General features: G+C 40.3%; 1 protein-coding gene across 1 annotated transcript in view; it reads left to right on the top strand.

Moving 5' to 3' along the window:
* The window catches only part of LOC127044527 (macrophage mannose receptor 1-like), a 54838-nt gene that overhangs the window by 5385 nt on the left and 21649 nt on the right, over window positions 1-27804 (top strand). Inside the window, exons 2-17 of the mRNA XM_050939495.1 lie at window positions 231-632; window positions 1744-1917; window positions 3751-3915; window positions 4622-4735; window positions 6261-6407; window positions 8712-8894; window positions 9333-9520; window positions 9960-10073; window positions 15758-15873; window positions 16862-17010; window positions 22040-22242; window positions 22578-22705; window positions 25004-25091; window positions 25648-25792; window positions 27465-27503; window positions 27623-27786. Of these exons, the coding sequence (XP_050795452.1) occupies window positions 231-632; window positions 1744-1917; window positions 3751-3915; window positions 4622-4735; window positions 6261-6407; window positions 8712-8894; window positions 9333-9520; window positions 9960-10073; window positions 15758-15873; window positions 16862-17010; window positions 22040-22242; window positions 22578-22705; window positions 25004-25091; window positions 25648-25792; window positions 27465-27503; window positions 27623-27786 (2519 nt within the window). The remainder of the gene's footprint in view (window positions 1-230; window positions 633-1743; window positions 1918-3750; window positions 3916-4621; window positions 4736-6260; window positions 6408-8711; window positions 8895-9332; window positions 9521-9959; window positions 10074-15757; window positions 15874-16861; window positions 17011-22039; window positions 22243-22577; window positions 22706-25003; window positions 25092-25647; window positions 25793-27464; window positions 27504-27622; window positions 27787-27804) is intronic.

The raw sequence follows: 27804 nt of genomic DNA, 5'->3' as shown, positions 1-27804 counted from the left end.
TTGTGTTGTGTATGCACAAGTCACACCTGATTTTTTTTCCCTTCCTACGTACTAGGGCTCCAGAAGATACTGCCTCTGTCGCTATAAGTGGGACTTGAACCCACAATCACTTGCCATGAGTAAAAGGCCCATTCTTGATTCAATAAAACAACACCTCACATCGTCTTACTGTTTTCCTCTCAACCTCTCTCCAAGCCAAATGCATTAATTATTCTCATTTTGTTTTGCAGATAATGAAATATTTTTAATATATAATGAAGACCTCAAGCGCTGTGTACAAGCTCAGAGTTCTAGCTCCGTCACAACTGCCACTTGCAACCAGGACACTGAGTCACAAAAATTCAGGTGGGTCTCTGGTCACCAGCTGATGAGTGTGGCATTGAGGCTATGCTTGGGAGTGCCGTCAAAGAAAGACCAGGTGATGATCACTCTGTATCCTTGTAACAAGACAAGTAAACTCCAGCACTGGGAATGCAGAAATGAAACCCTTCTTGCAATCCAAGGAGAAGATTTCTTTTTTAACTCTGGCAGCAGAGAAGAAGGAAATGTTATGCTGCAGAAGGAATCAGGTGTGAGGAGTAAGTGGAAGATCTATGGAACCACAGATGATTTGTGCTCTCAGGGCTATGAAGGTAAAGTCTGAAAATTAATCTTTTTATTGTTCTGAACTAATTTATTTGTGTGTGTGTGTGTTAGAGTAATTTGATGTATATTCATCTGATTGTATAATCAGCCATGCTCAGTTCTCATATGAGACTATGGCAGAGCATGACCAGGCTTATACATCCCAACCAGGGGCGGCTCTAGACATTTCACCACCCCAAGCGCGGCGTCAGGCCGCAGGGGGCGCTTTGCCGCTCACTGGTCCCGTAGCTCCGGTGGACCATCGGACCCTCCGCAGGCATGCCGCCGAAGGCACCCTGCCTGCCGCCCTCCCGGTGACCGGCAGAGCACCCCCCGATGAATGCTGCCCCAAGCACGCGCTTAGCCTGCTGGGGCCTGGAGCCGCCCCGATCCCAACCCTGCAAACATACTCTTCACTTTACACAGGAATCATACCGTGATATGATTTATTCAGCACCATGAAGGAAAAAAAGTGCAACATTTCTTGTCTTATTTGTAAAACAAAAATGGAATTACATTATTTTTAATTATTAAATGTAACTTGTGTTAGTCTCATCAGCTGCAGTATATGTGCTAGTAAAGTACATTGTAGTTACTGGATGAGAGGCACAAATTTACCTCTGCTTACTTCACACTTCTACTTTGATGGCCCATTAATATCAGAAAAGAAAATCAATTCTGTGTACAGTTCCTCCAAATGCTGTAAGTGACTTTAGAAGATGAAAAGTCCTTTTAAAAGTGAACTGAAAAGATATTTACTTAAAAATATACAATTGTTAAAAATGAAACTATACAAGGTACACTCTTTTTTCCATTCAAAGAACTTTATCTTAAAATGAAGTTAGTGAAAATAACTAGGTGCTTTCACCAGCTCATGAGCATGAGTTCTGAAGATTCAATTTCCAGCTGCCACAGCTAATGTTAACACGGACCAAATGTGTAAGTCACACAGTGTTTCCTTGGCTGTCTTATGCTGCTCTGAGAGTAACAGTTGGCCATCAGTGACCATGCATGCAGTGGCCCTCCCAGGTGTGATACAGAGGATTAGAGAGTTGGGCACCTCAAGCTTCCTTATTTTTATTACTATTCCTATACTGACCTATCATTTTGTATCCTCAGATTTGTTTACATTGCTAGGAAATGCCAATGGGGCACCCTGTGTATTCCCTTTCAAGCTGAGTGGTAAATGGTATGCTGAGTGTACAGATGCTGCCAGGTCAGATGGCTTGCTATGGTGTGGAACAACAGCAGACTTTGACACAGACCAATTGTATGGATTTTGCCCGTTAAAATGTAAGCTCTGAATGTTGATTTAGAGTATATAATAGCATAATATTTAGGAAACAGAACAACACTGCTGAAATGTCACTGACAGTGTCATGTTCACAAGGCAAAAACTTGAACGGATTTATTTTGCATCATCCTCTACCTCCACCCTATAACATTTCTTACAGGGTAATAATGTGAAATCTAGTGCAGTAGAGGCAGCCATATAAAAGAACTCTGGCTAATTCGGGATTGTTATCAATTACAGAGTTTTGAGCAGTATCTCTAGGCAACTCTAAATTCTATTGTAGTCAGCATAAAACCACAAGTGAATCAGGCAGCCACTATCAGTTGCCTCAGGGGCTACTTCCCTTACTGCCAGCTATGGATAGCAGCAGCATATTGCCTCTACATCTTTGTCAGGCCCCCTATGTTGCATTTGCAGGTAGGGTGACTAGATGTCCCGATTTTATAGGGACAGTCCTGATATTTGGGGCTTTGTCTTATATTGGTGCCTATTTCTCCCCGTCCTCTGTCCTGATTTTTCATACTTGCTATCTGGGTACCCTAGACATAGGAGCTGGCTATGCTAGATCTATATCCCCTTAGGCGATGTCAGCAGTCTCCTATGTGGTGAAAGGGAATAGAATGGGCCACAGGACCTGACCCAGCATGAGTAAGGGTTGTAGAATCAGGCCATTACAATCTTCCTGGAGATCCAAATACTCAGTTGATAGCCATATGTAGGGTCAGGAAGGAATTTTCCCCAGGTCAGATTGGCAGTGCCCTTGGTTTTTTTCACATTTCTTTGCAGCATGGGGGTACAGGCCTCCAGCACTGGTGCACCTCAGTCTGTCGTATTCTTTGCCTGTAGCATATAGTAGTTTAATCTTCTGTGGGTTGTAATACTTTGATTTGATTTCAGTTGTTGTGCTTAGTGTTTGGGTGCTGGGTGGTGTTCGTGGCCTGTGATTTACAGGAGGGTCAGACTAGATGATCTAGTGGTCCCTTCTGGCCCTAAACTCTCTGGCTCCATGACCCTATTGAAATGGATACACACATGAGGTTAGAGAGAAGGTCACACTAGGAAGCTGAACTCTGAATTTAAAGAAGATAATACAAATGCAATCTCAGCCTTCATATTGCATCAATGTCATCATTTGCTTTTGATTTTCTTGCTTTTTCAGAATGAGAAAGTCAAAGACCAGATTCACCAGTTTGCTGTGACTGTTTTGTGCCTCTCCTGTGACGCAAAGCAGCTGTGAATCTGCCTTAACCAGTGCTGAATGTGGCCATAGAACTAGAAACAAATAACTCCTTCCTGAGGCTGCAATGGCTGTTGAGTCAACTCTAATCCTTTCTTGGCCTGCCTAACCCCACCTCCCAAATATGGCAGCATGGAAATGCACAGGGAGCCACCCAAGAGTTGTGCTTTGTCATGTATGAGACTGTAGATATTCCGGGGAGGAACCCCAAATTCTTACCTATTCTGTACTCCTTGTTGTGGAACCATGTTAAATCTATTATGACTGGGGCTGTGTAGTGCCATGGAGGAAGGTGCAGGATTTGCCCCATTGTATTTCTTTCTTTGGAAGATTGTCACGTTTGAGCTATGAAACTGAATATATCAGGTGAAATCTTGGCCCCGTTGAAATTAATGGCTTATTCCATTGACTTCAGTGTGGTCAGGATTTCATCCATGGAGCAAAATAACAGACTCCCACTTTTAAAGAAAGGATTCTGTTTTCTCGATTGGAATAGTGCAACTTTACAAGTACACTCACAGTTAAATTTTATCATACATTTTATATGTATTAATCAGAATAAATGTCAACATTGCATCCCACTTCTCTCATGCAGATAATGAAACTCACAGATTTTGGACTACAGACCCTTTGACAGGCACCCACTACCAGATAAACTTCCAATCAGCTCTAACATGGCACCAAGCAAGGAAAAGCTGCCAGCAACAGAATGCAGAATTATTAAGCATCACAGAGATACATGAGCAAATGTATCTGAGAGGTGAATTATGGAAGCAATTCTGAGTGAAGACGAGTTATTTTTCAATATTGGTTCACTAACTTTTCAGAGGTTTAATCATCTATTGTAATTAATGAGACTTTTGAATATTAGCAATATGTGCTAACTCATAGGAAAAAAACCTAAACGCAGAAAGTGATGTTTTTGAAACGTGATGTGGAATTACCATTCAAATGGCTTAGAAAGTGTCTGATTCAATTCCCTTTGCAGTAAATACAAGGATATCAACCTCAAAGAAAAGCAATTTAGGACATGTCCTTGATATGCTAAAACTGAAGGAAGAGCTGTTTTGTTGCATTTTACACTAGATACTGCCATTTATAAGCTTACAGTACTGGAAATTCAGCTGTTCTCATATAGAAATTCCAGTACATACAGCATTCTGGGAATTTCCTTTCATATGAAACACCTGACTGGATTAACCCTGTCAGCAGCTCACATAAATATTGTGCACATAAATATAGGCTCTGTTTGAATTAAGCCTTTGAATGATTTTGCATCAAACCTTAGAGTGAATTTAGTAATAAAAATATTATTTGCAGCACTTAATGCTTTTCATTGCCAAAGCTTATTGCAAACACTTTTGGAAACCACTAAACAGACATCTATTAGCCTCTTCAAAACATTGTGCCTGTAAAGTATTTTACAACTAATATATGATGATGTATTTTAATTTCTTTTGGTTTAGATTTAATTGACAGGATGAGATCTGCTCTGTGGATTGGACTTAACAGTCTGAATTTCAACTATGGATGGCAATGGAGTGGCGGCAGTCCTTTCAGATATTTAAATTGGGATCTAGGTATGGATAATTTTTAGAATGGTTTTAAGGATGAAAATCTGCAGCTAGACTGTTGAGTGGATCTCAGTTACAATTTTGTACTATCTGACATATAAATATAGCATTTGTAATGATAGCCATGTGAATAGATCATCATTGAGCTCCACTTTAAAGATTTGACAGTGGAGTTATGCTTTAATACGTAATCTGAAAATAAAAAACTAAAACAAAACAGAAATCATCATCTAATCGTATATCAAAAGTAAAATGCAATAAAATCCTACAGAGCCTTTGTCTGGGTAATGGCTGGGTTGCATAAGGCATGTATTTAGAGGTAATGTTGAGTCAATTAAGACATCCAACATTCTCTTGGTGCCCCTTAAACTTCACCATCTCCATCTGAGAGCATCTCAAGGTGTCAGTTCTCAGTGGCAGTGAGTTTTAGTCTTTTTCAGAGTTTCTCCTCCTTATTTTTGGGCATTTCTTCTTGTTTTATATCCTAAAGAGTCTTTGACCATCTGAGTCCCTGTGCATTTACATTCTAGCCCTGAAGTAATCTCTACTGTCATCACAGTAACAATGAGGTGGCTCAAATTCAAAATTCCTGTTATGATCTCAACTGCCTCACAAACCCCAATTTTATTCAACATTATATTTGCTTCCTGAGAAAATGTATTTGATTTTCTTTTCCTGACCCTCACCAAATCTGAAAGTTCCTTTGGTGTTGGGGCATATGGCTACCTACCTTTTCTGACACCATGACTGGGGGACGGCTTCAGACTCAGGCCTGTCTCTATCTTCCCTACGACTCCAGGGTTTGTCTATTCCCTGCTGGTCCCATCAAACTTCCTGCCCCACCCTGTTTATTCAAGAAGTAGGGGAGCCTTGTGCCTTGGCCTCCTACAGCCTTCACCCAGGTTGTTTCTGCATTCCCTTGACAATGGGTTATATAGGTCAATAATAAAATTCTCGTGTCCAATAATTTTAGCAAATATGATTTTCTACTTATCTTCTTTTACTTTCTAAAAGACAAATAGAATTTATAAAAGGAATATGAATGTTTCCCTTTAATGCATACAATTCCTCTTAATTGTTAGTGTCTGATTATTCAAACACTGGGGTATGTTCTTCTTTCAATACATATGTACATAATTCCTAGCATGAGCTGAAATCATGCACAAGAATCAATAGGAGAATATGCAGTGCACAAAAATATTGGGCCAAATTGTGTCCTCAGATTTCATGACAGTAAATAAGGGCAGAATTTGTCTCATTACATTCACTATTCAGCAGTCATACCAGTATGACCTGACCCCAGTTGAATATTACATCAGATGTTATGTAATTCATATTTTATCATAAGTGTTTAAGGGGACATTGTCAAGTAAAGAGCTATTTTTGAACACATTTCTTTAGCTACAGTATAAAAATAATAATACCGATGAAATGCTGAGTCCATAATCTATATGGGAAAAGAAACAAAACAATCATGAGGATTTGCACTGCCTATGAGGAATTTCACTGGCTTTGAATTCATTTTTCGAAGGAAATCCTTCCCTGGAACCTGAGAAAATCTGTGCAGTACTAAATCCTAGAAAAGATGCTAAATGGGAAAACCGTGAATGTGATCAGAAAGTTGGCTATATTTGTAAAAGGGAAAACTCCACTTTGGATTCTTTCTCTCTTCCCTCAGGTAGGTCTGTCAATAAAAATTACAGTAAAAGCTTTTTATTTAAATTGTATGGATTTGGTCTGCAGAGCTATGCAACAGAAATGCATTTTTATTTATATGAAATTACAAATTTGCTTCATCCAAAAGTAATTCTTTTTAAAAATTGCATATGTTCTGTTTTGCTGGTTGCACAGAACAAACCATTCTACCCATTCCCCTGTTTAAAATACTCTAGGAATAACACCATTATTTAATTTTTCTAAAGTAGGATGTCTAATCTTTGGCAACTTTTCTAGAACTCAAATCACACCTAAGTTTAAACAATTTATTTTTGTTTTTTTTATTTATAAAAACAGAGATGACCATCCAAACCATGGACATCCTGACATAATTTAACTTCACAAAGAAGTAAAATGGATTGTGCTTCCGCACGTGAAGCCAATAGGAGTTTAGGATGTTTAGCACCTGCTACAATGTGTTCTGAACTTCCAAGAACGACTCCCCTTGACTTGAGAGGTCACTGGATCTGGGCCTTAGCAAGCAGCAGGGTCATCACTGGAAGCCCTATAAAGACTGCAGTATGGGCTCATATCACCACCTGATAAAGTCAAATGGAATTGGTTCCTAGGTATTAGAACCTGTAACTGGCAAAGGGAACGATTTACTGCAGCACCACTTTTCTGAGAAAATAAAGGCAGCTATCCTGTCTCTGACAAACTATTTAATGAGAACCTATGATGTAGAAAGTAAACATATACAGAAAGATAATTGCTACTGTTGGGATTTTGTGGTTCACAATGAGTCTGATGCTGGGTAGAATCAAGGGACTTCGATTCTATGCCATGCGATTCAGTGCGATTTGATGCAATTCAATTCAGCAGGGCTTTATTCAATATGTACAAAAGGAGAGCCCCTAGTACAAAAAATCAGACAGAGTCCCTCCTGTAAGGAGCCCCTCCCCTTGCTATTTTATAGCACATGGCACTTACATAACAAGTTATATAACATGAACATCTAACCAATCAGATTTTACCTTTCCATAAATGGATTTGTTTATCACATGCTCATAGTTTCTCATTCCCTGTGCTGAGCTCAACCACCTCCCCCTGGCCTTCTCTAGAATGTTCCTAAGGTGGTGAGCCATAGCATGCTTCCCTATGCATTACACCCTGCAAACCACATTCCATCCAAAATGAAGACAAGCATACCCTTCACTACTGTTGCGATAATATACAAAACATAATTAGATGCAATGCATCATGTGAAAATATTACATCTGGAATTATAAAACATCATTTTGTCCAAATTTGCACATTTTGCAGTGTTGATGTTTTCAGACTGTGAAATCCAGTTGGCATTGATCCCATTTTTTTCAGTCTTGGTTGAATGTGTTTATATTTTCTACCCCAAATTCTGTGTATCATAGCAGATAGATCTAATAGCCTTACATATTTATATGCAGAATAAGAAAAAAAATACTTCCAGTATCTTAACTCTGCTTTTATTTTTAATTAATTGCATAATTAATTTCAAATTTAACCACACTTATTCCAGGCTCTAACTTGAATTGTTCTGAAATATTTTTATTTATTGTAAGAACAGCAAAGAATCCTGTGGCACCTTATAGACTAACAGACATTTTGGAGCATGAGCTTTCGTGGGTGAATACCCACTTCATCAGATGCACGTGGTGGAAATTTCCAGGGGCAGGTATATATATGCAGGCAAGCTAGAGATAATGAGGTAGTTCAATCAGGGAGGATGAGGCCCTGTTCTAGCAGTTGAGGTATGAAAACCAAGGGAGGAGAAACTGGTTTTGTAATTGGCAAGCAATTCACAGTCTTTGTTTAATCCTGAGCTGATGGTGTCAAATTTGCAGATGAACTGAAGCTCAGCAGTTTCTCTTTGAAGTCTGGTCCTGAAGTTTTTTTGCTGCAGGATGGCCACCTTAAGATCTGCTATAGTGTGGCCAGGGAAGTTGAAGTGTTCTCCTACAGGTTTTTGTATATTGCCATTCCTAATATCTGATTTGTGTCCGTTTATCCTTTTCCGTAGCGACTGTCCAGTTTGGCCGATGTACATAGCAGAGGGGCGTTGCTGGCATATGATGGCGTATATTACATTGGTGGACGTGCAGGTGAATGAACCGGTGATGGTGTGGCTTATCTGGTTAGGTCCTGTGATGGTGTTGCTGGTGTAGATATGTGGGCAGAGTTGGCTCATGCTCCAAAACGTCTGTTAGTCTATAAGGTGCCACAGGATTCTTTGCTGCTTTTACAGATCCAGACTAACATGGCTACCCCTCTGATACTTTATTTATTGTAGAACTCTCTGCATCTAGTAAATGCCCAGAGGACTGGTTGCCATACACAGGTCACTGTTATGTGATTCACAGGGAGCCCAAAGTGTGGAAAGAAGCCTTGGCTTCCTGTAGAAAGGAGGATGGTGATCTGGCCAGTATCCACAACATTGAAGAGCACAGCTTTATAGTGTCTCAGCTTGGGTACAGTGAGTATTTCCACTATCCAGTAATATGCACATGTGGATAATTTTAAAAATTAGAAATTTTGTAGCTTTTTAATGGTTTATATTTAATTTATATGGATATTTACAGGTAAGCACACACATAAATATACATAAACGATACCAGATAACTGATACTAACTTATCATTGCTGTTAATTTACAACATATCTTTTGAAGGAAATCACAGCCCCCAGTTACTGCAGCATTGGGTAACTGCTGTGGTCACAAAAAGAGCAGCCAATACTGCTGCTAAGTAGAATAATTTGCTTTCCTGGTGGTATTTCCTATCTCTTCTTGAATGAACATGAAATAGACATTAAGTAGACATCATTGCCAATATATCTGGAAAGGCTTTGTAATGCAATGTAACAATTTCAGCTCATCGTCATAAAATCTGCTCCTGAAAATTATTACAATGCAGATAAAAACATAGCTGAATTTATGTTCTTAGAGCCAATTGATGAGCTGTGGATTGGTTTGAATGACCTCAGGATTCAAATGTATTTTGAATGGAGTGATAAGATGCCTGTGACATACACAAAGTGGCTCCATGGAGAACCAACCACTGCAAAGAGCAGACAAGAAGATTGTGTTGTTATGAAAGGACAGGTGAAATAATGCAATTATATCTATGCATTAACAACATATTTTCTTTCTGTTTTTTATTTTCAATTAGATGTCCAAAAACTGGAGAACTTGTTTTAGAATAATACCATATGATGATATCTCTAGTTGCTCGGCAAGTTTATGCTTTAAATTTTAGAGAAACTTAGATCAGTATTAAGATACGATAATACATTTACTTCTCTAGCATATCCAGCAATCCTTGTAACTCTGCACCCAGGCTTCAGGCCAGCTCAATTCAACAGCTGTAGCTTCTTTATGAATCAATTCATGGACTAGCTTCAGGGAAAAAATAATAAGCATATTTCTTTTCTATTTTTAAAGGAATGTTACAAAAAAAAAAAGAAAAAGAAAGAAAATAAGCAGTTGTGTAAAGAATTTTAGTTCCTCTTAACCGACAATCTTCTTCCCAAACTGCCTTCAGGATGGATACTGGGCAGACAGTGTTTGTGAAAAGAAATTTGGATACATTTGCAAAAAGAGTCCATTGCAAGACACTCCTGGAACAGTGAAGCACATTGATCCTGGCTGCCAGAAGGTAGGGACAAAATAAATTATGTTTAGATCAGATAAAATCACCCTTGAAATAGCTTGGTATTTTTGTATTTTTGACTAGGACATTGTAGTTTATATTTGCTGATGATTTTCAATCTGAAAAAAATGTGGTCCTTCATTTAAACTAAATTTGATTTGAATTCCTTCAGACACATGCACCCCTCTCTGAATGAAACAGAAACTGGTATTGTAGCTTTGGGCATACACGATTCGTGTTGGTGTACATATATTACAACACTGTGTAATTAGCTATTGGGTAGCACAGTGTGGGGATTTCTGAATTGTGTGGCATCACTTTCTCAATGGGTGCAGAATGATGCTGTGTTCTACTAGTGCGAATCTGAATTTTTAGAAATGGCTAAGCACTAGAACTGTATTCATGAAACCATTTTAAAACAATTTACTGTGTTTCCTGTTGTTCTTTTTTTTCTCTCTTTCCCCTCCTTTCATTTTTCTTAATATATCATAGAATCATAGGATTAGAAGGGACTGCAATGGTCATCTAGTCTAACCCCCTGCCAAGATGCAGGATTTGTTGTGTCTAAGCCATCCAAGACAGACGGCTCTCCAGCCTCTTTTTGAAAAGCTCCTGTGACGAAGCTTCCACGACTTCCGAGGCAGTCTGTTCCATTGTCCTACTGTTCTTACAGTTAGGAAGGTTTTCCTGAGAGTTAATCTAAATCTGCTGTGCTATAATTTGAAGAACCCATTGCCTCTTGTACTGATCTCTACGGCAAAAGAGAACAACTTTTCTCCATCTTTTTTATGGCAGCCTTTCACATATTTGAAGACTGCTAGTACGTTCCCCTCGCCTCTTTATCTCCTAAATATACCCAGTTAATTCAGCCTGTGCTCACAGGGTTAGCATTCAATCTCTTTGATCATCTTTGTCACTCATCTCTGGCTCCTTTACAGTTTCTCTACATCCTTTCTATACATTGATGACCAAAATGGGACACAGTATTGCTGGGGCCTAACCAGCACTGAGTAGAGTGGTACAATCACCTCCCATGACTTGCCTAAAATTGCATTTGCTTTTTTTACAACGTCGCATTGGAGGTCGTGATCCACCACACCACCCAGATCCTTCTGAGCTGTACTGCTGCCAAGCCAGTTTTCCCCCATTCTGTATTTGTGAATTTGGTTTTTCTTCCCTACATTGTAGCACCTTATTTCTTTGTTGAATTTCATTTTATTGTCTATAGTCCAGTTCTCCAATTTATCCCTCTGAATTTTAGCTCTATCCTCCAAAGTATTGATAACCCTCCCAGCTTTGTTTCATCTGAAAAGCTGATCAGTATGCTCTCTATTCCTACATCCAGGTAGTCAAAAAAGATTTTAAACAACACTAGACCCAGAACAGATCCCTGTGGAACCCCACTTGAGACCTCCCTCCAATCCGATTCATTCCATTAATAGTTACTCTTTGTTTGTGGTTGTTTAACCAATTATGTATCCACTTAATGACAGTTCTGTTGAGCCCACATTTCTCCTGCTTTCTTATTAGAATGTTATGTGGGGCTGTGTCAACGGCCTTGATGAAGTCCAGATATATTATGTCCACCACATTCCCCTATCTACCAAATCAGTTACCCTGTCAAAGAAGGAAATCAAGCTCATTTGGCATAATTTGTTCTTGGTAAATCCATGCTGGCTGCTAGTGATCACCCCTTTATCCTCCAGGTATTCACAAATTGAATATTTTATACAGTGCTCTAGTGGTTCCCAGGTTTTGAAGTCAGCCTGACTGGTCTATAGTTTCCCAGCTCCTCCTTTTCCCCCTTGTTAAAGATGGGCACTACATTAGCTCTTCTCCAGTCTTCTGGGACCACACCTGTCGTCCATGAGTGTGTAAATATTATTGCGAGTGGCTCCAAGATTCCTTCAGCTAGTTCTTTCAGTACCTCAGTTAAATAGCATCCAGCTCCACTGATTTGAAGTCATTGAAATTGATCAGAAGATTTCTGATGTGTTCTTTATTTATTCTGATCTGCATCCCTTCCCCTTTATTGTCTATGGTAACTTTACTAGTCATCTGGGTACATGTTCTTTTTTGTGAGAAGACTGAAGAAATGGAGGCACTGGGCAGCTCTGCCTTCCTATCATCTTCTGTTACCAGCTCACCTTCTACTTTGAGCAGCAGACCCACACCACCCTGGATCTTTATTTTTGTCTGACGTATTTGAAGAAACCCTTCTTGTTGTCTCTAACATTTCTTGCAGGTGTAACTCATTCTTTGCCTTGGCTTTCCTGATTTTGTCCGTACACTCTTGCACTGTTCCCATATATACTTCCTTGGTGATGTGCCCCTCCTTCCATTTCCTGTATGTATCCCTTTTGGTTTTTCAATTTTTCAATTTTTTTTTAAACCATTTGAACTAAATTGTTCCTTTTTGTCCGATGACTTCGGTGATGTTAATGGGCCACTTCACCTTGAATGGTCCCTTAGAGTATGTGTTAACTACTTATGCTGAACTATCTGTTCAACCTTGTATTCAGTTGTGGCATTCTGAGTACCTTTTCCAGCCCCAAGGAAGAGATTTTTGTGTTACCCTTCTGCCAGATGAAGCCAGCAGCAACCAGGGCTGGGTTCAATATCTAGGGGTTCCTTTCCATTGATACAACACAGACCCAGCTCGAGCCCCCATCCAGTAACCTGGGAAATTTACACACCACCCCTGGGCACCTTTGAGAGGCAATACTTCCGCACTCACAAGCACAGAATCTGAGTGTAGAAAAGAATTTTTTAATAAAAGGAGGGAAGTAACTCAACATTAATTTGGGAAAACTCCAAAAACAGGGTTCATATACATAAACTATGAGTAAAAGACCCACCTCCAAGTAGGTTGTGCAGTGTCCTTTTCCCCTCAGGTTCTTAAGTCCAGCAACCCAAAAGTCCCTTTCACATGCCCAATCCTTCTCTGCACCGCACTCACGGTTACTGTCCTTGGTCAGTGCAGACCCAGAGTTCAGAGGTGCATTTGCAGAGTTCACCTCTCCCCACCTGGGTGGGCTAAAGAGGTACCTTACTCGCTCCACTGCTCAGGCACTTGCTCACCACCCTTCTCTGACAGCCACCCTGCTGACCGCCTGCTCACTGCTGTCACCGCGCGTGTCCATCAGCTGCCCTGCTGGTGGCTTGCTCACTGCTCTGGCTGCGCCTCTCCACTCTGGGGTACCAGCCATTCATTCACCAGCTGACTGTCAGTCGCCTTCTGCTGCCACCTGCCCCTCTGCTGTGACCTCTGCACATCAGTCTTTTAGTGGTTTTTGGCTCTTTGCAGGCTGGGCAGAAACACAGTCCTACCACAACTGATTTCAGCTCTGATAGGGCATTTAACATAACGAAGAGGTGCCTAATTAGCTCTGTTCTGTGAACAGTGGGGAGGAACACATTAAACCAGTCTAGAGAGGACCCTTGATGAGAGTGTGCATCCTCCTGGCTGGGAATACCTGTTCCCACCCATCTTCCTTTCACAGGACTCTGACTTTTGAGCCCCTGGCTTATCAAGGTTCTTTCAACTGAGGGCCCCCTCATTTGGGACAGGTTAAGCACAGTCCTGCTTTCCTGAATTCCTACAATAATTACAACATTGGTAACCATATTTCACTATCCCTACATTCAAAACTAAGGTGATTTGTACCCAACCCCAGCCAAAGTTGATCACTTTGACACCACTCTATCTGCTGAATATGTAAGCAGAGCAGGACCAAACTGTATTTACATAAACACACTCAAGTCATTCTCCCTCCCAGCTAGCTGTGAGGGAAGCATTCATTCAAACCCTGCTTACATGTGTAGCTCAAAAGTTGTCTTTCTCACCAACAGAAGTTGACGCAATAGAAAATATTACCTCACCTACCTTGTCTCTCTTAGGCCATGTCTACCTACAGAGTTAAGTCAACTTAAGTTATGTCAGCGATCATAAATCACTGTAATTACATCACTTGTGCAAATTCACACAATGCTCCTAGTGTTGACAGAGCATGTCCACAGTTGGTGCTTTAGCTATCCCACTCTGCAAATTGCCACCTTCTCCTGATAGGATTTCTGGGAATGGATCACAGTGCATCATGGGGGTGGGCTCAGCACCCCATGATTCAGTTTTCTCTATCCAATAATTTCAAGGGCTTCTGACTGCATTTCCTGCCATTTTTCAGCTGTGACTGTAAAATTTGTGCCCCCCATCTCTGCCTGAAAGTATAGACCCTGCCCTGCTCACCAGTCTTGTGATAAGCATTATGAACATAACAAAGCTGATCCTGCTGTATTATATGAGCTGAAAATCTGAACAGGAATCCATGCTGCCTGCCGTGCTATGTGCTATGGACAGAAACAATTCAAGATTGATGTTTGCCTTCACGGTGCTGCACATGGTGGACTGTTACTATTGGGCTCAGGAAACAAGCACTGAGTGGAGGGATCAGACTGTGATGCAGGTACAGGATGACAAGCAGTGGCTGCAGAACTTTGGTATGCACACAGTCACCTTCCTTGAACTCTGTGTGGAACTCGTCCCCACCCTGCGGTGCCAGGACACCAAAATGAAAGCTGCCCTAACAGTGGAAAAGCATGTGGTGATCGCTGTGTGGAAGCTGGCAACTCCAAGCTGCTACCAATCAGTCATTAATCAGTTCAGCGCTGGGAAGTCCATTGTGGGGGTTGCAGTGATTCAAGTGTGCAGGCCCATTAATCGCCTCCTGCTATGAAGGTCAGGGACTCTGGGCAATGTGCTGGAAATAGTGGATGGCTTTGTGGCAACTGGATTCCCTAATAGCGGCAGGGCGATAGATGCCAACTTCTCATCCATACCACGAGCAATCTGCTTGTAAATGTCAAAGTTCCTATGGCTGGATTAGAGCTGCAACTGCACAGCACCCTCTCTCCACAGGCCCAACAGATCCAGCAACTCCTGTGTACTCCAGGCAGGAGCACATTTGCTACAGAAAGCTAACATGGTCAGCTGGGAAGAAGCAATGTGAGGAAGCGAAATTTCAAAAATTCCTTGGGCTTTAAAGGTGGAGGGGTGCACGCCTCACCAGAGCAGTCATGATGGACACCATCTGGAGGCCACGTAGGGTGACAAGCAACCACAGTATCTACACTGACACTGCCTTGCTCTAACTTTATTGCAAAAAGCTCTATGCAGCTTGTCGATATGGTTTTATGATGTCAGTGTAGAAGCAGAGTTAAATTGGTGGCAGGAGCATTGTTGTGTGAACACATCCACAGTTTAGTCAACACAACTTAATTAAATAGATAGAGGAAACCCTAATCAAATATTCACATTTGTTTTGAATTACTGTTCTTTCCACATCAACTATATCAGCACTACAAAACAAACACTCCCATCTTCTATTTTGATCAAGGACATTGATTGATTAATTTATTTATTTTTTCTATTGTTGAATAAATTCTCTATTCTGTATGGTTATAATTTTTTTAACTACAGTAACACCTATTTATCAGCTGTTAAGTGTCAAAAGAGGATAATGCATCATCACTTTGATGTGTAGGTTTGTGGATGTTTACTTAGGCTTAGTTACTTTTGTGACTTTATTATTGGATTCCAAATTAATATATCATTTTGCAAGGGTAGAGTATAGTCAACATATTATATCACAATCTGTTACTAATTCATGGTCATTCCTGATTGATGTTGACAGGGCTGGGAAAGACATGGTTTTTACTGTTACTTGATTGGACATACATTTGTAACATTTTCAGAGGCAAAGAAAACCTGTGAACGGAGTAAAGGTTATTTAACAACTGTTGGAGACCGGTATGAAAAACACTTTTAAATTTGTGCTTTTAATGGAATAATCTTAGAAATTTCTAAAATACTTAAGAACTTTTCAAAAAGAAATTCCAGAGTTAAAAAAGATAAATATAAAAAGTTTGAATCAATACAAAAAATGTTCTATTTCATGAGAAGTTACTCAGAAAATACATGTTTTTTTCAGACTATTATATTTTGATATGTTCACTTTTGACAGTTCTCCAGACAGGTAGAAAGTAAAGCCATTTGCATCTGGAGCTCTACAAAATTACAGTTGAGAAGAAAAAAAACATTTTTGTTTTGGAAAAAAATCGCATTTCCGCTTTACCAGATATCACCCCCTGCCATGGCTGTCTCTGCTATATAAGAGCTATTGTTCAGTACAGCAGTTACTCATGCTACAAACTATGTAACTCAGAGAGACATTTTCACATGAAAACAAATGTTATTGAAACTAAATTTTACAAGTGTATCACAATAGCTTGGGGTGCTAGGTCCTTATCAGAGGGCCAGCAATACAAGGATTATTCAGATCCAAAACAAAAATCCAAATGCAAGTCGGTAAATTAAATCAAAGCCTAAGAGGGCTTTTAGAGCAGTGTCAGCATGAGATGATGGCATGATAATGAAGAACAAAGTGGGGAAAATAAGCAGAAAGAGAAAAACATGAAAAAGTCAGAATGAGAGCTGGGAGCAAATGAAGGACCTGCAGGTGAGAGACAGCGATCCCGGATGAAAGAGAGGGCTCAAAGGGGTTAGTTTGAAAGGGTCTGGGAGAATGGAGAAAGTGAAAGAGGGATATACAATAGTAAAGGACATTGAAGACTGGAACACCATTAAGCAGTTATAGAGAGGCGTGGTGCCTCGCAGCAGAGAGGAAATATACCTGTGCCAACACTTGATAAGCTTTTGAAATCTCAGTCATTTGTGGACATTACAAATTATGAGAAAACCAGGCTTAATCTCAGTTTGCCACTTCCTCTCTTTACAGATATGAGCAAGCCTATCTAACTAGTCTGATTGGGCTGAGGTCTGAAAAATATTTTTGGATCGGTCTTTCAGATGTTGAGAAACAAGGGACTTTCAAGTGGACCGATGGTGAAGAAGTTCTATTCACTCACTGGAATTCAGCAATGCCTGGTATGTTTTGTCATAGATATTTTCCATGGGCTTGTCTACTTTGTGCAGCAACACATCCCACAGGTGTGTGAATTCTAATGCACATGGCAACAGGGCTGCCACTTCCTGAGCAGTCTCTCTTGGTCAGAGTGCCCATTACAGTGGCCTTCCCTTGTTCTTCCCACTTAGACTCCCTACAGCGTTTTTTATAAGTCCTACCACCCTCCACTTGGGGTTGGTTTAATGCCCATAAACAGTCCTGCCCATAAAGTCCCATCACTACAATCCAAAGGGTCGCACTTATCTCTGTTCTCTTTCACCATCCACACAGAGCTCTTTTTCTGCCACAGCCCACTCTTCACAGGGTTGCTTCTCATGGTTGTCTCTCCCTGGAGTTCAGCTTTCTGGCTCTGGCTTCTTCTCTTGCCAGCATCTCTTCCCTCATCCTTTCCCCCATCCTTTCCAAGGAAGAAGGCAATCAATTTACTGTCCTGCTCCAGAGAGCTCCTCCAAATTGGCTGAAAGAGAGGGGAGCCCTGCCCCACTCTACATTCCATGGTTCCCGGTACTGGGCCCTTAACAGAACAGCGTCCTGGGGTTTTCCCTGTATCCAACTCCTTATTCCCTGGGACTGCTTCCCCTTTTCCACTACCAGGCCATTTCTTCAGCCTTTGTTCATTCCAACTCCCTGGAACAGTGTTTTCTGGATCCCCTCTACTCTTAAAGGGCCAGTATACCCTGTTACACGCAGCAACATGGGGCATGCTAGGTGCCTTTTGTAGACTCTGCTGGCATGCACTAAAAGTTCCCTAGTGCAGGTCAATGTAGTACTGTTTTAATCTTACTTCATTAATGTCTATTAGGGAACATTTAGTGCATGCCAACAGGGTCTACGTGGGCCTGCTAGCGTGCAACATGTTGGTGCACATTAGAATTCAGACCAGAGTGTATTGCTATACCATGTAGAGGAGCCCATGGCTTGAATCCATTTTCAAAAGTGAATTTTGAAATTCCAGTGAAATTTCATTCTTCAGCAGGGGTGTTGTATAGACTGATTAGCAACTCTCAAATACATCTTCAGTGAATGTTGCCATGATTACAGTGGTAGCTGCATCTCTGTGCCCTTATGGTTTCTCTGAGTGCTCCTGCTCAGGTATTAGGTCACATGCCTTGACCTATTCCAGGGTAGAATTTCACAATTCTCCCACTCTTTGGCCTATCCTGGGCTACAGGACCCTGTGTATCAACTGCTATTACCCTACAGATCTGGTTGAGTTTGGGCACTTGCAGTTCTTCCATTGAGGAGTTTATGACCAGTGATATACAGAGATCAGATTAGAGCTGGGCAAATATTGGAGGGAAATAGTAAATTTGTCAAAAATGCATTTTGGGGGTTATCCAAACTATTTGGCCATTTGAAAACAAAGTATTTTGACTTTTCATTCAGAAGCAGAGTTTCATTTTGAAAACTAGGTGGTATTTCTTTTCTTTTTAAAGTGTGGATGAAAAAACACCCAAAACAAAAGGTAAAACAGAAAAAAAGTCATTTCAAATGGAAGGAAATGTTTCTTTCAACTCAAAATCATTTTTTTCCATCTTTTTCATTTCGGGGAGAAAAAAAGTGAAAAAAAGATCATGTAAGTTTAAATGGAAGTGATTTTTTCCATTAATTATTTACTCTACTCTAGCTCAGACAGCCTTCTTTTGAAAAAAGTGTTAATTTGAATATTGTAGGAACAAAGCCTCTTTAGAGAAAAAAAGGATTTTAAAACAACAAACCGTCTTCATGTATATCTATTATAAATGTCTTATCTTAGACCCTGATGTTAACCTATGCAGGCCTAACTTCTTTCAGCTCACCCAACAGTTTATTATGTCTTAGTCTGGTTCCCTTCAACTAACTATTGCTTTGAGAGTCTGTCCCTCTTTTAACTTGGCTATAGTTCTTTTGTTCTGTGTTGCCAGACTTTCATCCTTCCTGGTCCAAACATTTTGCAGGTTGGCTGAAGAGAAGGTCAAACCATCCAAGCTAATAGTTGTGGCATTGTCTCTTAACAACTGTTGAATGTTTCCTGAGAAGTGGCTAGCTTGAGTCATTCTTTTCTTTTCTGCCTGTTTTCCAAGACTGCCCTCTACTAAGTTAACCGAATATATTCATATAGTTAACATCCCCAAAATGAGGCCAATATATATTATTCACACAGTATTACAGAGCAGTTCCAAATTTGTCACATATGACTCTATTGCCAGCTTGATACCACTATGAAAGATGTCATGAGTGATCTGCTGTTTATATCAGTTTAGTTGGATTTTAACCCACCAAGACAAAAAGCCAAAACATAGGATTAGAATCCCGAAATTCGCTATTGTTGTTTATGAACAAGTATCACAGACCACTAAGTACTAGGGCCTGATCCTCCTTTGGCCTGCACAATGTATAGCCATTTACACCAGGGTCAAGTGGGTGTAAATACTGTCATTCTGATCTGGTAGCATTTTCTGTTCACTTTTCACTTATTTTTGCACCACTGCAAAGAATCAGGCTCCAGGTCTGTGTGGCCCGTGTCTCATTGACCTACCATGAACATCTAATAGATTTCTCCTTTAAGGGCTACACTCTCCTTAGCTTCTCTTGGAATTAAAAGGAGTTTCCCAGGCTCTGGGTTGTGATTCCAAACTATTTTCTGTTTTTCCAACTGGCCAGGACCAAAGCATTTCTCCTTTGTGTGCTTTTGAGATACTAACCAAGACTGAATTCATAGACTCATAGAAAATTAGGGTTGGAAGAGACCTCAGGAGGCCATCTAGTCCAACCCCCTGCTCCACACCAACTAAATCTTCCCAGCCAAGGCCTTATTAAGCCGGGCCTTAAAAAACCTCTAAGGATGGAGATTCCACCACCTCCCTAGGTAACCCATTCCAGTGCTTCACCACCCTCCCAGTGAAATAGTTTTTCCTAATATCCAACCTAGACCTCCTCCACTGCAACTTGAGACTATTGCTCTTTGTTCTGTCATCTGCCACCACTGAGAACAGCCAAGCTCCATCCTCTTTAGAACCCCCCTTCAGGTAGTTGAAAGCTGCTACCAAATCTCCCCTCACTCTTCTCTTCTGAAGACTAAATAAGGCCAGTTCCCTCAGCCTCTTCTTGTAAGCTATGTGCCCCAGCTCGCTAATCATTTGTTGTGCTGAATAGAGGGGAATAATCACTTCCCTCAATCTGCTGGCAGTGCTCCTACTAATGCAGCCCAATATGCCATTGGCCTTCTTGGCAACAAGGGCACACTGCTGACTCATATCCAGCTTCTCATCCACTATAATCCCCAGGTCCTTTTCTGCAGAACTGCTACTTAGCCAGTCAGTCCCCAGCCTGTAGCAGTGCATTGGATTTTTCTGTCCTAAGTACAAGACTTTGCACTTGTCCTTGTTGAACCTCATCAGATTTCTTTTGGCCCAATTCTCCAATTTGTCTAGGTCACTCTGGACCCTATCCTTATCCTCCAGTGTACCTACCTCTCCCCCCAGCTTAGTGTCATCTGCAAACTTGCTGAGGGTGCAATCCATCCCATCATCCGGCTCATTAATGAAGATGTTGAACAAAATCAGCCCCAGGACCAACCCTTGGGGCACTCTGCTTGATACCGGCTGTCTACTAGACATTGAACCATTGATCACTACCCATTCAGCCCGGTGATCTATCCACCTTTCTATCCACCTTATTCACTCAAGCCATACTTTTTTAACTTGCTGGCAAGAATATTGTGGGAGACAGTATCAAAAGCTTTGCTAAAGTCCAAGATATATCACATCCACTGCTTTCCCCATATTCACAGAACCATCATAGAAGGCAATCAGGTTGGTCAGGCATGACTCGCCCTTGTTGAATCCATGTTGACTGTTCCTGATCACCTTCCTCTCCTCCAAGTGCTTCAAAAAGGATTCCTTGAAGACCTGCTCCATGATTTTTCCAGGGACTGGGGTGAGGCTGACTGGTCTGTAGTTCCCTGGATTATCCTCCTTCCCTTTTTAAGAGATGGATACTATATTTGCCTTTTTCCAATTGTCCAAGATCTCCCACTATCACCACAAGTTTTCAAAGATGATGGCCAATGGCTCTGCAATCACATAAGCCAACTCCCTTAGTACCTTTGGATGCATTAGATCCAGAGCCATGGACTTGTGCATGCCCAGCTTTTCTTAATAGTCCTTAACCTGTTCTTTTGCCACTGAGGGTTGCTCACCTCCTCCCCATAATTCCTTAAATATATATTGCAGTCAAAGGTATTTGTAGCTCTTCTTTCACAATCCTTACAAGGGTAAAAGCTACCTTGTGTAGAGAATGAAAGGAGGATGGATTGGATAGAAAAAGTACTACAGAAGACTGGCTGTAAGATGTTGACTAATTTGCAGGCATGTGTTTAGCTGCTCTCAGGTGGTTTCTGTATCTGCTTTCCATGCTCCTATCTATTCATCCATTTTGTTCCTCTTATCTCTTTATTACTGGGTTAGACAGCTTGCATTAAGATTTCTTTTAAATAATATAATACATATATATGATAAACAGAACCACAGAAAAGTTTGACAAAAACTGGTTGCTTTATGGAAGTGGTCCATAGAATATTGTTCCAAATGGCTTTCAGGCTCTGAGACCACATACTGCCAAATAAAGAATGTGAAAGTCAGGTGAGTATGTGGGTGTGTGAGCATTTCAGAAGCTATTTGTAGGAGCTCGATCATTTCAGACTACCAGCTACTTGCATTGTCACAGAAAAGACTTAAGCAGGGTATCCTTTAAATACCAATGATTGCCCATGCATTTGAGATTTAAAATTTTTAGAGCAGGAGTTAAGATGCTGGACAACTCCGATCTAGTCTTTTCAGTTTACATAAGTCACTTTGCAAAACTCTTTATTCGAGCAGCCAGATAACCATTACTCAATTTCAGTACAGGTTTCATTCTCATAAAACATATAAAATGAGATATGCAAATTACAGGAGGAACAAAAAGAAAAAAAAGTGTGCATTTTAATTTTATTTACATCTCATGAAGGAAGAAAGCCAGGGTGTGTAGCAATGAGAACTGGAAGTGCATCTGGACTATGGCATGTTCAGGACTGTGAAGAAAAGGCAAAATTTCTCTGCAAACAACCAGCTGAAGCAATGACCCTTCATCCTCCTGTTCCAAAAGAAAAATCTTACTTCAAATGCCCCATGGGTTGGGATTCAAACAATAATATCAGTTCATGCTTCAAAGTAAGTATTAAATTTCCAAACTAATAATGAATTGGATACATGCAGATAGATACAAAGAATGTCTAAACTTCAGAGACTACCAGGCTATGGTGCAAACATAACAAGCTAGTGTATAGACTATGTTTAGGTCTTGTTTTAACTGTCAATTATCAGTGAAAGAGCCGACTATCTGAACAGGGCATTCTGTAATCCAATTCAAATATATTTACTTCTGTATGATTAGCTATTTGATTTCTCAGTTTGTCTTAAATCCCCATACAGGAAAGTCGTTAAGATGTCTTTTTTTAATGCATATAACATAATATACAGTGTTTAATTGTAAAATATATCATTAGCCTTTTGTGAGAGAAGGAAACCAAAAGAAATCATGGCTTGAAGCTCGAGATTTTTGTAGAGAGATAGGAGGAGATCTGGCTGCCATCAATAGTGAAGAAGAACAACAAGTGATACAGCATTCAATAGTGTAAGTATAGGCATCATAATGGGTCTTTCAGTATAACAATATTTGTCTTGCATAACCCCAAGTTTCATCTCACTTGAAAACTACTTGGTTAGAAATCAGACATAAAAATACAAAAGTGCAACAGCACACTACTTCTGAAAAAATTGCTTACTTTTCTATTTTTACAGTATAATTATAAAACAAAGCAATTGGAATATAAATATTTTACTTATATTTCAGTGTATAATATATAGAGCAGTATAAACAAGTTTGTAGGAAATTTTAGTTTGTACTGAGTTCCCTAGTGCTTTTTATGTAGCCTGTTGTAAAACTAGGCAAATATCTAGATGAGTCGATGTACCTCCTGGAATACCTCTGTGTATCCCCAGGGGCATGTGTACCCCTGGTTGAGAACCACTGGCCTAGACTGTTCCTAACAGGCGTTTGTTTAACCTGTTCTTAAAAACCTTCAGTGACGGGGATTCCACCACTGCCTTGGTGACTTATTCCAGTATTTAACAATCCTTATACTTAGAATGTTTTTCCTAATATCTAAGCTAAATGTCCATTGCTGCAGATTAAGCCAATTACTTCTTTTCCTAACTTTAGTGGACATGGAGAACAATTGATTCCCATTCCTCTTTATAACAACCATTAATATATTTGAAGTCTATTACTAGGTTCTCCCTCAGTCTCCTTTTCTCAAGGCTAAGCGTACCCATTTTTAAACCTTTCCTCATACTCGGGTTTTCTAAGTCTTTTAACATTTTTTGTTGTTCTCCTCTGGACTCTCTCCAATTTGTCCACTTTTCCAAGTGTGGCATCCAAAACTGGACACTGTACTACAACTGATGCCTCACTACTAGTGCAGACTACAAAGGGACAATTACCTCCCATGTCATACAGACGATATTTGTGTTAACGTACCCAATAATGATATTAGTCTTTTTAGCAACTGTATCACACTGTTGGCACATACGCAATGTGTGATCCACTATAGCCCCCAGATCTTCTGCAGTACTACTGCATAGCCAGTTATTCCTCATTTTGTATTTGTACATTTGATTTTTCTTTCTTAAGTGTATTACTTTGCACTTGTCTTTACTGAATTTCATCTTGTTGGTTTTAGACCAGTTCTCCAATTTGTCAATGTCATTTTGAACTCTAACCCTGCCCTCCAAAGTTCTTGCACCCCTTCCCTACTTGCTGTCATATGCAAATTTTATGAGCAGACTCTTCACTCCATTATCCAAGTCATTAATGAAAATAATGAATAGTACTGGACCCCTCTACATATATCCTCCCAGTCTGACAGTAAACCATTAATAACTACTCTGTGACTATGGTCTTTCAACAAGTTGTGCACTCACCTTCAGGAGCAGTGCCATGGTTTTTGGTGCCTTAGGCAGGGGGTCCTTTCACGCCCCCGGTCGTTGGTGGCAATTCTGCCGCGGGGGGGTCCTTCCACGCTCTCGGTCTTCGGGGCACTTCAGCGGCGGGTCCCGGAGCAAGTGAAGGACCCTCCGCAGAATTGCCGCCGAAGACCTGGAGCACGGAAGGACCCCCAGCCATCGAATTGCCACTGAGGATGGCCAAATGCCGCCCCCCCAAATCCTGGTGCCCTAGGCGACTGCCTAGGTCGCCTAAATGGAAGCGCCGGCCCTGCCCACCTTATAGCTATTTCAGCTAGATCGTATTTCCCTACTTTGCTTATAAGAATGTCCTGTGAGGCTATGTCAAAAGCCTGATTAAAATCAAGATATATCTCATCAACTGCTTCCCCTCTATCCACTAGACCTGTAATCTGATCAAAGAATATTTGCTGCACCATTTTCAAACAAAGTAGTAGCTCATAATCTATGTGGACTATTTTTTCCTAAAAAAAGGCAACAATGAAACATTAAAAAAGAAAAACAAATTAACAATTTGTTTTTATCGGCATTTGTCACACAAGGGAATATTTTGTGTTGCTTTGATGATTATGAAAATTTATGGAGGCTAGTCTCCTAACTGCACTTTCTGCTTTTGAAAATCTCCATAAGAGTTAGTTGATGGTAATTTAGTACTTGAGACATTTCCTGTGTGTGTCACTTCACTACCATGTACCAGAATATTTATCTGCAGATCCTGAAACATTTAATTTAAATTATTAGGTTTAAAGTTCTGAGTATTTCTCTAAGCCTCCAACAGATATAAGAGATTTGTATAGAGAGCCTTCAAATTTCCTGAACTTCTGTAAGTACTAACATCGATTGTGTATAATGATGACCTATATCCTGTTATATTTATGTGCTATTGTATTTCTATTTCACATTTTAGGGACAAAGAACTGTCTTTTCGGCCTTTCTGGATTGGTTTATTTTGTCTGGATCCTGATGAGGGCTTTTTTTGGAGCGATGGCTCTCCAGTGAGTGATTTAGTTTTTAGCTATATAGCTGTCTTTCTAACTTCATCATCCTTGGAGCAACTGGGGGCCAGTTCAGTAAGGGGTAAGGACTGAAGATGACTATAATCTTCCAGTAGGCCACCAGCTCACTGGTGAAATGATTGGACAGCAATCTCCTCAGTGTGGTCTGGAATCCAGTGAGGCCCGTTAGTCTTTGAGATTATACCATCAAAACAAGTGGTAGTAGGGACTATTAAAGGACCCTGACTACTGGCTTGGAGACAATTATATTACTGTAACAAAGATATAATAAAGCCTGTCCAAAATGTATTTAGTTACTGCATGCAGATATATAATGCAGTTCCCGTTCCCAAATTAATTTTTAGCCTCACTTGATATCTCTTCTTACAAAGGCTGAATATGTTGCTTCCATAACACATCCATGTGGTGTTGGCACAAAAAGCAAGAGCCTGGCTTGAAATTAAACCTGGGTATTCTCACCTCTCTTGCCAGTGAGAGCATAATTTTTGTCCCTCTTTAGGAAGAAAATAAAAACCAAATTGTGTTTCTACTATAGATGAGGTACAAAAACTGGTATAATGCTGAACCGAATAATGAGCATGGAATTGAATATTGTGGAACAGTCAATGAAGAATTTTCCATGAACTGGATTAACACACACTGTGAACATTTTAATGATTGGATTTGTCAAATAGAGAAAGGTAGGTTACGTTCTATTTTAAATTAGAATATTAAACAAAAAAAAGATGACCAGTTAGCTGGACTAATTAGATTAAATTGGTGTGACCCTGAGAATTATTCTTTCCATAAGGGGACATGCAACGAGACTGAGACACAATGGTTCTCACAGATATAATGAGATGGAGTTAATTCAGACCTTAAAACAATGTCATTAAAGTCATTCATTGACCAAAACACACACAAAAGGAGACAGAAAAGAACAGCAAACATAGAAAATGCAGCTTCTAACTCTGGTGCTGAGTCTTACCTGCAACCTCACTGTGGTAGATGCACAGACACAGCACCAGCTGTTATCAGCCACTCTGTGACCTGATAAACTTCTATCAGCATCAGGTTGTTTAGAGTGTTGCTTTCACTGCCTCATTGGTCACAGGCTTATAAGAGTATTGCAAAAGAGATTGTCTTGGTTGCTTAAACTCATCTCTTATTAAACAAGAGGCAAAAAAGAGAGACAGACTAAAGAGAAGAAATAAGGAAGGAAAAGAACATATGAGGTAGGGGTCTCTCATTCCAGGTTTAGCCAGAATGAGTGGAGGTGACAAAGTCACCTGGGTCCCTCACTCTGGTCCTGTCTATTCAGCACATCTCTCAGGATCAGGACAGTGAAGCTCCAATGGTGGCACAGTGGATCCTGGGGTCCCAAGAGATGGTAGGGGGGGCAGCCACGCTGGTAAAGTTCAGTCCTTTAAGTCCACTCTTCTAATCATTTTGACCCTCCCTCTGAAGTTTCTTTTAAGGACCCCAAAAGGGAATGATGGGCAGAATAGCCCACCACTTCATCATTTTGTCCACCAGCGAAGCCAAATTTCCAACACACCAGTTTTGGTCCATTCATTTCCAGTTCCATCTTCCTCTGTTTACCAGTTGCAATAGCAACACAGTCCTTGGGTTGTAGCAGTAGACCTGTTTTTGGATTAGTTCAGTCTTCCTGGCTTTAACTTTTGATGACTTTCATAACTAACTTTATATAACGGACTGAGCTGGGCTTTTGTTACTTTGGCGAACTTTGAGTACAGGCCTCTGCACAACATCCCTCCCCTCCCTGTCCTGTCTTTCCCCTCTTTACATCTTTGGAAGGACAATCAAAGTAGGTCTTTGTCTAACAAATCAACTGGTGGTAATGTTCAGTAGACAGGCTACCCATCCTTTATTCAGCTGCAAGACTCAAAAATCTGCTGTAGGGCTGAGAGGTGCTAGGACACCAGCAGATGTACCTCAGTTCTGGAGCATCTTGAAGCCCTATAGTTAAAAGGCTAGCAGCAGTGGAAGAAACAGCAAGTTCCATTCTTATTATTGCTAAAGTGGTAGGAGCTGGGGACTCAATCTGAACATACCAATGATTTGGAGCATACCACTTACTTCATTGTATTTTCCCTTTTACTCTTCCCAAAGGCATAAGTTAGTTTCACACACCCCTCCCCCATGAAACACATTTTATTACGCAGATATAAAAGTCATATATAGTGTTCATATGATGGATTGCTAAAATCCAGTACATTGGAGGGATTCATGCTTTCTTTAAACTTAAAAACTTGAGGGCTCAAAATAATATTTTGCTGAATGAAAAAATTCCTTTAATATCATGAGCATATGTCAAAAAAATAGAAAATTTATTTTTTCTTTCCTTTACAGGAACACCACTTAAACCAGAACAAACAAGTTCTTCTGCCAGTAAGCTCCTGTCTATTTCATATAGTATAGTACAGTATAGTATAGTACAGTATAACAAGAATAGCCTACCTTCATGCACACTAGGTACAGAACATGGAGTTTCATTATTTATCTTGCAGAGTATGAAGTCACTGAAGATGGATGGATTATATATGGGGGCAAGCAGTATTTTTTCAGCACAGAAAGTGTCCCCTTGGAAAAAGCTAGGCAGTTCTGCAAGAAGAATTTTGGAGACCTTGTTGTCATTGACAGCAACAGTGAAAGAAAGTTTCTATGGAAATATGTAAGCAAACACTTTATT

Source organism: Gopherus flavomarginatus, chromosome 2 (assembly GCF_025201925.1).
Source record: "Gopherus flavomarginatus isolate rGopFla2 chromosome 2, rGopFla2.mat.asm, whole genome shotgun sequence".
NCBI lineage: Eukaryota > Metazoa > Chordata > Testudines > Testudinidae > Gopherus > Gopherus flavomarginatus.
The sequence above is the reverse complement of the archived record's forward strand: the minus strand, read 5'-3'. Positions and strand labels throughout refer to the sequence as shown.